General features: G+C 40.7%; 1 protein-coding gene across 1 annotated transcript in view; it reads left to right on the forward strand.

Moving 5' to 3' along the window:
* LOC307046249 (uncharacterized protein) overlaps nt 1-9,085 on the forward strand; it is a 38,861-nt gene extending 29,776 nt beyond the window's left edge. The window contains exons 62-72 of the mRNA XM_079692560.1: nt 1,962-2,052; nt 2,183-2,303; nt 2,434-2,615; nt 4,807-4,962; nt 5,081-5,214; nt 6,160-6,293; nt 6,383-6,477; nt 7,241-7,442; nt 7,603-7,641; nt 8,370-8,423; nt 8,590-9,085. Coding sequence (XP_079548686.1) covers nt 1,962-2,052; nt 2,183-2,303; nt 2,434-2,615; nt 4,807-4,962; nt 5,081-5,214; nt 6,160-6,293; nt 6,383-6,477; nt 7,241-7,442; nt 7,603-7,641; nt 8,370-8,423; nt 8,590-8,687 — 1,306 coding nt within the window. The 3' untranslated portion in view covers nt 8,688-9,085. The remainder of the gene's footprint in view (nt 1-1,961; nt 2,053-2,182; nt 2,304-2,433; nt 2,616-4,806; nt 4,963-5,080; nt 5,215-6,159; nt 6,294-6,382; nt 6,478-7,240; nt 7,443-7,602; nt 7,642-8,369; nt 8,424-8,589) is intronic.
* Nucleotides 9,086-9,354: the final 269 nt, after the last annotated feature.

The raw sequence follows: 9,354 nt of genomic DNA on the forward strand, positions 1-9,354 counted from the left end.
CAGGATGCATTGTGCACAAGCATAGGCGGCGCCAGGGTGGCGCTAGGGGGTGCTGCAGCTCCCCCTAGGATAGTCATATAGCACCCCCAAGAAATGTATGTATTTTTACATTTTTATGTGGGAAATTCATAATTAAAAAAACGATTGATTCTAAAATAATATGCTACAGTACACGTACTTCTGGGTCTCCGTGTTTCATTCAAGCTCGGCTCTGTGTGTGTGTGGCACGAGCCATTTTGTGTGCGTGCGCGAGAGAGAATCTGGTGCTAGCTAGCTACGCTAACGGATATAAGGAGCTTTTTCAACAACAAGGTGGAGGGAGAACTCTCCTGTCAGAGGTTGAGATAACGTCAGCTCAGGTGAAGTAAATAACTCTCTTAGTGTTTAGATAGTTAACTTAAGTTAAGTTATAGTGGGTCTCAAACGGTTTGAACACGATTAATGTAAACAATTATTTCCGAGGCACACGTTTATATGATCACTTGATCACTATAAAAAAATAAGAGAATAAACGAAAAACAGGTATGAAATACTATATGACACAGTAAAACAAGAATACAGTTTAAAAGGGGAGCGATTTGTAAAATATCCATAAAGAAATAGAAAATCGGTTTAGGTTTACTGTTCCGTTTCATATGGGTGTTCAGAGATGTATCCATAGATCTCTTCATTTTGCTCTCAAGGTGCACCAGATCAACACGTTCTCACTCCCAACCCGTCACATATTGACGGACGGACAGGCCCCCTCCCCGTCACTCTATTACGGACAGGGTACCCCTTGGAAGTCAGTTTTCAACGGGCAGGGCGTCCCATTGACTTGCACTCACCTCGCGGAGGGGGCCTCACCTCGCGGAAGGGGCCTCACCTCGCGGAAGGGGCCTCACCTCGCGGAGGGGGCCTCATCTTGCGGAGGGAGCCGCAAATGCGGCGCACCTATGCGCTTATGCGGCACAATTAGTGTGACGCGGCATGGTTTCGCCGCTGCGAGGCTCCACTCACCCCCTCCCTCCCCCCCCCCCCGGCGGAGGCGCTCGCGAAACAGAGGGCCTCATCATATAACTTTGCGTGGGGCGGCTGGGGCCTCAAGTTGGCCAGGGACGGCCCTGCCTATATGCCGTGAGCTGATTATCGAGCCTTCATTGTAACAGTCGCGGGTACACTGTGTATGTGCGTGTGGTGAGTGTTGCAGTAGAAAATTCAACTGTAGTGACCGGTACATTAATGGGAAGCCCTAAATGTTTGAGCACCCTCTATGAAACATCAAGCTACTCCACAGCACCCCCAAAAGGAAATCTCTGGCGCTGCCACTGTGCACAAGCTACGAACAAACACACATATTGTAGCCAAGTTTTGCCTATTCTTATGCAGGTTGTAAAATAAAACAAAGACACTTCGTAGCCCTTACCAGCATGAACCAAGACTACAAGAACTGTTTATTATTTCCCCCATTATCAACCGCAGTGCACATTAAAGCTTTACTTCTTCAATTTTTACCTTTCACAATAAAAGCCCAACTTAAATTAATTCAGTACTTCCTCTTTGCACCGCTGGCCCTGCTTTTCACTCCAGTAACCTGAAGATCTTCAGCCCACCTCTGTGCAGTTGCAATAATTGACTACACTTACTAACAAAGATTTGACGTCCTCATTACATTTCTTGTTATTTTAAAGATTGTTTTGTATTTCAGTGGGAACAAGTCGGGGTGAGTGCCACACAGGGTACTTGAATCAGACCATTTAGCGAGACGGACCAAAACTGTTTGTGTTTTGTTCCTTTTATCAAATTTGTTGGCTTATAACATGCGTAGTATAACATTGTTTTATCCACAACTCATAGCAACTTTTTTTTGGAGGCACTTTTATGTTTATAGATCTTTAATGCTAATTCAGCAAATCGACATCCTACACCACCAAGCAGGTATCAAGGCAGAAAGACAGAATTTAAAACATTTCTGTTTTCAGGGATGTCACCACCTGGAATGCAAAAACCCTGGTAGACCTCGGAGAGCTACCTCTTTATTTAACAGAAAACTTCTGGGGCAAATTCAAATCTGTAAGTGTTTCGCTTTTTCCTTTTTCTTGTTAAGTCCAATAATATTCATCTCATTTCATAATTTAAAGTACCTTGTCAGAGACACGTGATTAAATAGAACAATTCTTGATTTTTTATTTTTATTTTGAAGAAAACAAAGAAAAGGTTCCTTAAGACCTTTATGCCAAAACAGAGGAAGAAGAAAGTGAGGAAGAGTAAGCTCAAGAAGCTGTTCAAACACATCAGTGCCCGCAAGACAAAACGAGGAGCAGGTAAAGAAGGAGGAGGCTGATAGCCACAGTGTTAGCCTCAGTATTTGTTGTGTGTATTTATTACATAAAGAGACACTGGTGTATCTCACTGTACTATATTTTCCCCTCTCACTGGTCAATTATTTTCAAGGCTGCACTGTGGGCGACATCACCCAGATGACAGTCAGTGACAACGCCTTCCCATTTGGCTACGACCTGATGCAATTCGACCTCTGCCTGGACATCCCCGTTCTAAAGGACAGCCTGGACTCTTTCTGCCAGAAAGTGGACGACAATGACTTTCAGACAGTCATTCTGAGGAAGCTCAACGAGGTACATTTTGCAAATACAATGTGAAATTGTGAGATTACTTAATGTACACTATTTCTTGAGATATGCATATAGTATATGCCATTAAACACTAGTAATGGAGTTAAGAAATAAGAAATAATTGGACAAAAAAAGTGTTTTTCATGTCTTCGAAGGTATATTTGTAAAATCACATGGTTATTTTAAGTTTGTTAGAAAGAAAATAGATGGATGGACGGATGGATTGATTGATGGATTGATGGATGGATGGATTGATGGATTAATGGATGGATGGACAGACAGAAAGATAGATAACGTTCTCTATCCAACTCATAAGATACATTGCTGACTTTCACTAGTGAGCATGATAGATAGACAGCTAACATTCCCAAACTCAATTATACTATGATAGACTGACTGACAATGATTATTGAATTTGGTCTCTAATGGGGCTTTCACACCAATGCGGTTCCATGGCCGGTTCGGAGCTAGAGCCTGAAAAGCACAATTTTTTCCTGTTCGCACCGCAGCGGAGCCGCCTCTAAGCTCCGGAATCCGGTTAGTTTCAAGCACCAAAACATTGTCGGTCTAGAAGCAAGAACCGCATACGTCACGCTCACGTCGGAGGGGGGCGAGATTAACCTCAGCTAACAGTTAAAGGCGAGTACGACAAATAAAAGTGGTAACAAGCAGTAGCGCTGAGCAAAGTGACTAGAACGCAACCACACACTTGTAAAAAAAAACACACTTTATAAAGTCAAAAGCAACACTGCCTTACTTTGACCATGCGTTCGCTGTTATTGATCATTGTGGAGAGCATGCAGACTTTTTGTTTTGTTTTATAGCAGCTATCGGATGGAATCAATACATGGGCTGCAAAGGTTGTCATGTCCGACTATCACAAGTAGAATCATAATGAAAAATACGCCGGTAAAATGTGCCTGTAGAAAACGGCTTATGCCACAATAGGATAGCAACAACAAGTAGTCAAGATAGTCAGTAGCTTCTGTTGCTATGCTAACATCACCCATTTTATACCAGAGAACCTTTCATAACAGCGTTGTGATGCCAAACAGCGTCAATTCATACTGAAACACATTCACTTATGGGGAATTGGGGATATGTATCAGCTGCTTGTGTGACAGTCAGACAGTGAATATTTACAGAGGCCGCTGCAGTGTGAGCTAGCCCAGAGCTAACGGGAGAATAAACTCCGGTTAAAGAGCAGCATTGCACCGGTCGTTAAATGCCACTGAAACACATTAATAAACAATGCACCACGGCACTCTGGAGAAAAGTATACGGTTGGAGAAGTCATTATTTAATTTAATCTGGCTTTGTATATGATTAAAAACAACACGATCATCGACCCGACGCAGTCCCCCTTTGTTGTTGTAGCAAAATATGATGGATGTATAATAAGAACTGGATACAGCTTGGGAGGTGGGGTCTCGTTCTTTACTATGAGAGCTGCTCATTGGCGCATGAGGACAAAATGGCCCAACTTTTGAGAGAGTGAAACGTCACAGATTACCCGTCATGCCTGGCTGTCAGAGCAGAAATACCCGTATGTGCGCTCATAGAGCATGCGCAGTTGAGTTGCCCCTTAAGCCCCGCCCCCGAGCTCCCACTCTCAGATGCGCGTTCATAATGCAGAGGAAAACAACTCTCAGAATAACATTATTAGCACATTTTACAACTTAAGGACCGAATGTTTTTAATAAGGGCTATACAAATGTTCATACTGGGTAGTTTATTTAGTTTAAAAAAAATTATCCAACAATTTACAGACGTCTCTTTCCCAATGTAAGTCAATGGGAAAAAGTGTTTCCGGGCCCCACAATCCATACGGAAGTGTAGTACTGCCGTTTTGCCTCAACGAATATTTTCCTCAGAGTCCGGCGCACTTCCTGGGCTAGGCTTGGAGTAGCCGTTGGGGAGAAAATCAGCGACGTAAACGGTGACGTCATGACGCAGCAGCGTCAGCACCAGTCGGGCTCTGGGCGGTGTGAACAAAACAGGGCTGAAAAGAAAAACCGGTTGCGAATCAGAAAAGCTCTAGCACGGAACTAGAACGGGAACCGCGTTGGTGTGAAAGGGGCATAAGTTAACTTTTTTTTATACGAACAGCAGTCTCCATGTCAAGTGTAATAGGAAAATATCGTTTTTAACATAAATTCATTTATATAACATTTACCATATTCCACATTGTCAGGCTTACCCATTGGGTGTTCCTGAAGAGCAAGTTCAGGTGCTTGGTTCAGTGTCTCGTGTAGCAACACTGAATGACATCTCCAAGTGGACCATCACCAAAGTTGACACCCTGGCGGCACTCATGAAAACTGAAGATGGGTCCTGGGAGGCAGCAAAGGTAGAAAATAGAGGGATTATCAAATCCACACAATCAATAAAAAACATCATGAATCGTGAAATATACTCTTGCCTGTATCCTTTTTTTCATGTGTGGTGATTTCTTCAATGTTGTTTAGAGCAAAGCAATCATCACCAAGTATCTGGAAACTCCTGGAAACTCCCTTGGCGCCACTGAGCTGAACAGCATTGACTCCAACCTGTGCTCATTAGACATCAGCGCGCTGGAGAAAATCAAGCCAGACAGCATCAGGTGGGTTGTTGTATGTAGGGCAGGGGTCGGCAACCCCTGGCACGCGTGCCAGGATTGGCACGCGGCACCGTAACCAGTGGCACACTAGGAATAAGTGTAATAAGTGTGCAAAAATATTTAAATTGTATTTTCGGATCCTGAACGAGACCGCTTAAACCAATTGTTTAAATGTGTTTGTTAAATTCGGCATCATGTAAGTTGCGCTGACATGTCCAAACGCTGCTTCCCCGCAGCGAGGCTGATAGTTGACGAGCGTCAAGCTCCTCAACCCCCCCCCCCCTGTTGATAATTCTCGATCGTTGGCACGCTGATAAACATTTTTTTTTTGAAATGGCACTTCATATGAAAAAGGTTGCTGACCCCTGATGTAGGGTAAGGATACATAGACATTCCACCTTGAGTTTGGAATTTTGGGCGGAGCTTCTTTTTTTTGTTGCCAGAAATTGAAATATTTGGGCGAGAGGCTGGAGCTGAGGCAGAATAGGTTCCCTAAAGTTAACAGCTACATACTGTATAGCTAGTTAACTTCATTAGCAATGTACATCTTACATTATTAATACCTGTTGATTAAGATGCTTGCTTAAGCTTAGGGGGAGAACATTCTTAAAACCAAATGATTTTACCTGGGAAAATTAACAGCCATCTCCTTTGAGTTTCTTATAGTGAAGCCAAACAACATCTGTCTTTGCGAGATAGCATTGTACGCACTAAAGCTTATGCTGCTTTATTGTCCTATTAACTCTAAATCTGATAATTATTTGCAAAATTATCATGAAGCTATATAGTAGAAGGCTTGAAAGTATCAACAACTGAGACTATAAACTCATCAGGATAATGTTTACTAGGTCTTCTTCTTAGAGTACTTTGCATTGGCTTCACTTTTCAGACCCAGAGGTTGTCACTTGGTGATGATGCAGACTTAACATTTTGTTATTTTTTCCCCAGAAATGCCAAACCTTTGAATTTGGCGTCATGTTCAACGGAGCAAAAGAAAGTCCTGTATGAGATCAGTAAAATCTCCTTCGTCTCACAGAGTTCCAATCCCACTACTTACTACAACTTAATTAGGCCCTATCTAGGTAAGAGTACATGTTATATGTATTTCTGGCTGTTTCTTTGTCCAGTAAAACTCCTTCTAATTTCTTGTATTTCTTTTCTACCTTGATAGGCGGGGCACCTCTGACAGATGTAGTAGAATTGTCAAAACAGAACATCCACATGGACTTGAAAACTTTCCAGAGTCTGGACCCCAACGTGATCTCTGTAAGGGTATTAGAGTTGACAAGAGAGCGGGTTTAGGACATCAATTAAATATTAGGAAATATTGAATATAACACTACTTAATTGAAGCTAACAATGTAATACATTTAGGAGGGTTAATGTTTAGAATAACCCAAAATGATTCCAGCCCGCAGGGTTAGCTTAGCTTGAATATACAATCTTTAAGATATCTGTTTCGTTTTCTTTGCGGCAACAATGGGGATAAGCTTTAATTGGAGTTTTGTCAATCAAAACAGTGTGCGTACCATGGGCTTTGGGAACGTCGTGACAGACACCCAGTTCTTAGTTAAGAAGGATGGACCCAAATGCAGGACATACACGGTTTTACTGAGAAGTACCTTTAATGGGAGATAGAAAATGGTGCTTGTAATTTATAGCTTTATCAATTTTTTAGACTTTTTTGTAAAAATTATCTCAGGTAAGAGGTAACGTGCAATTTACAAATCTTTGGTTTGGTTTAAAGTCATTAAAATTAAACCAGGCTGCAAGGTGTGATCTGCAATCTCCCCTCCTTTCTGTTTTTAACAAGGCATACATACTGTATGTCCCCACAGAGCACAAAAAAGTTGTGAAATGTTCGATTTTTTGCAGCTGCAATTTAAAAAACTAAAATGTCCAAATCCATCATAGATTTAAAAAATGTAATTTACCAAAACTTTGTATTTAAGCAACTTATTTCTATGATATTTCAATCGTTGCCTATGTGTTAATACTTCTGTCCAATTTTTGTGTGTGAAATGAGCAGAAATTGACTGCGGCGGACGTGAAAGCCCTATTGGGAGCCAATCTACCAGATCTGAAGGTGTTTGAGAATGCTACCGCGGTTGAGACCTGGAGAAACTTGTTGACCCAGACAGAGCTGGACACCCTGGGTGTGGGCCTAACCACCAGCAGAGCCACCCCGACCACGGCACCACCAAACCCAGCTACCGTAAAAACAACAAAAGGTAAACACACTTTGTGTTTGTTATGACAACACTTAAACAAGTATTCCCAGTAATACTTGCATTATCATAAAATGGATTTATAGATGACAAAGTTATACCAGTGGGTGACTTTGAATGATTTTACAACGCACTGTCTAACTAGATCAAATCTCATCTATAGGAAAAGCAACAACGGCCAAGACGGTGAAAACCACACCAGGTGAGCATAGCTTCTGTGTGTTTTGAGCAGTGGTGAAAAGTAACTGAGTAGATTTACTCAAGAACTAAGCTTAGATATAATTATGGAGTACTGGTTGTTGAGTATTTCCATGTCTTGCTACTTTATACTTCTACTCACACAACATCTCAGAGGAAACATTGTTCTTTTTACTGCGCTACATTCATTTGAGCTTGCCATTGACAATCTTGAAGATTTAATATATCCTATGTATTTGTGAGTGATAAAAACGGGATAATATTCTAAAACACTTTTAAGAGAGCCATTGTGCATAATGAGTACTATTATTTGTGATGCTTTAATACATTTTTCAGATAATATTTACTACTTTAATGTTACTTAGGCAACAGTTTGAACTCACAATTTATACTTATTCTGGAGAAACTCACAAAACTGCTGGCCAGCTAACCAATCAGAGCAGACTGAGCTCTGGTTTCAGACAGAGGGTGAAAATAGGTGCTGCAGCACAGGCAGTATGAGAAAAAGAAAGAGCTTTTTGAACATTAAAGCATGGAGACACGTCACAGTAGAGACACAACATACTGATATGAACCTGAAAATGAGCATAATAAGTCCTCTTTAATGGCCCCATTTTTAATTCACATCTATTTCGTATTATGCAACTAAATGGATTTCTAGCAAAGGAAGTAACACCACTGGGTGACTGATTTGACAATGCATTGTCTAACTAGCTCAAATCTCCTCAACAGCTAAACCAATTACAACCACGGCCCCGAGAGTGACAACAACAACAACCGCACAAGGTTAGCATCTATGACTGGTTTCTTATTTACATCATGCCGTTTTTTAAGAGCTTAATCATTGCTTTTTAACAATCTGATCAATGACCAATAGTGTTGAGAATACAATTACGACTCTGTGATTTATGTCATTACTCCTATAATGTATGTTTGTGGCTTTGATTTCCAGTTAACGCCACAAGTGGGGGAGCACAGCTTGCAAAACACCCAACATCCATGTTCCTGGCTGCTCTGCTGACAGCTGTGCTGCTGCAACTACTACAATAACCATCATAAATAGATGTGAAACTTACTTATCATACTCTTCAATAATCAGTAACTATTTAATACATTTTTCAGTAATGCTCACTTCTTTAGAGTGAGATTTGTTATAATATGTTAGTTATTTATCACCCTGGGGAAAAAATTGGTAATTCTACTGCTCACTCTTAATGTTTAAAATTGCAGAAATATAACATTTATATAATGTGTTCTAAGGTGATGGGTCACTATATACTCAACTTACTGGAATTTGTAAAGGTTAGCACTGCTAATAATAGCCTTTATTTTGTATCATTATTAAAAGCTTAAGTGAATGAAAAATACATATCATAAAGTGCACTTTATTGTCTATTATTGTAACTGCAATGGTACTCCTCAAATTAATAAATGCTAACTAACAAATACCTGATGATTGTGTTTGTGTCTCTTGGATATTTATCAGTTTTACATAACACCATCACTATCCAAACGCATGGCCCTAGCCAGGCTTGGGGAGTAACGGATAACATGTAACCAGATAATGTAATCAGGATACAAAATAAAGTACATTTATTCTCTTACAGTTACATACATTGTTTTTTTGTATTAGTAATAAAATAGTAATGACAATAAACAGTGCATATTTCCTCTGAATTATGTTGGGTTGTAGTTCCCCACTGTCACCACTGAGGGG

Source organism: Notothenia rossii, assembly GCF_949606895.1.
Source record: "Notothenia rossii genome assembly, chromosome: 7".
Classification (NCBI taxonomy): Eukaryota; Metazoa; Chordata; class Actinopteri; order Perciformes; family Nototheniidae; genus Notothenia; species Notothenia rossii.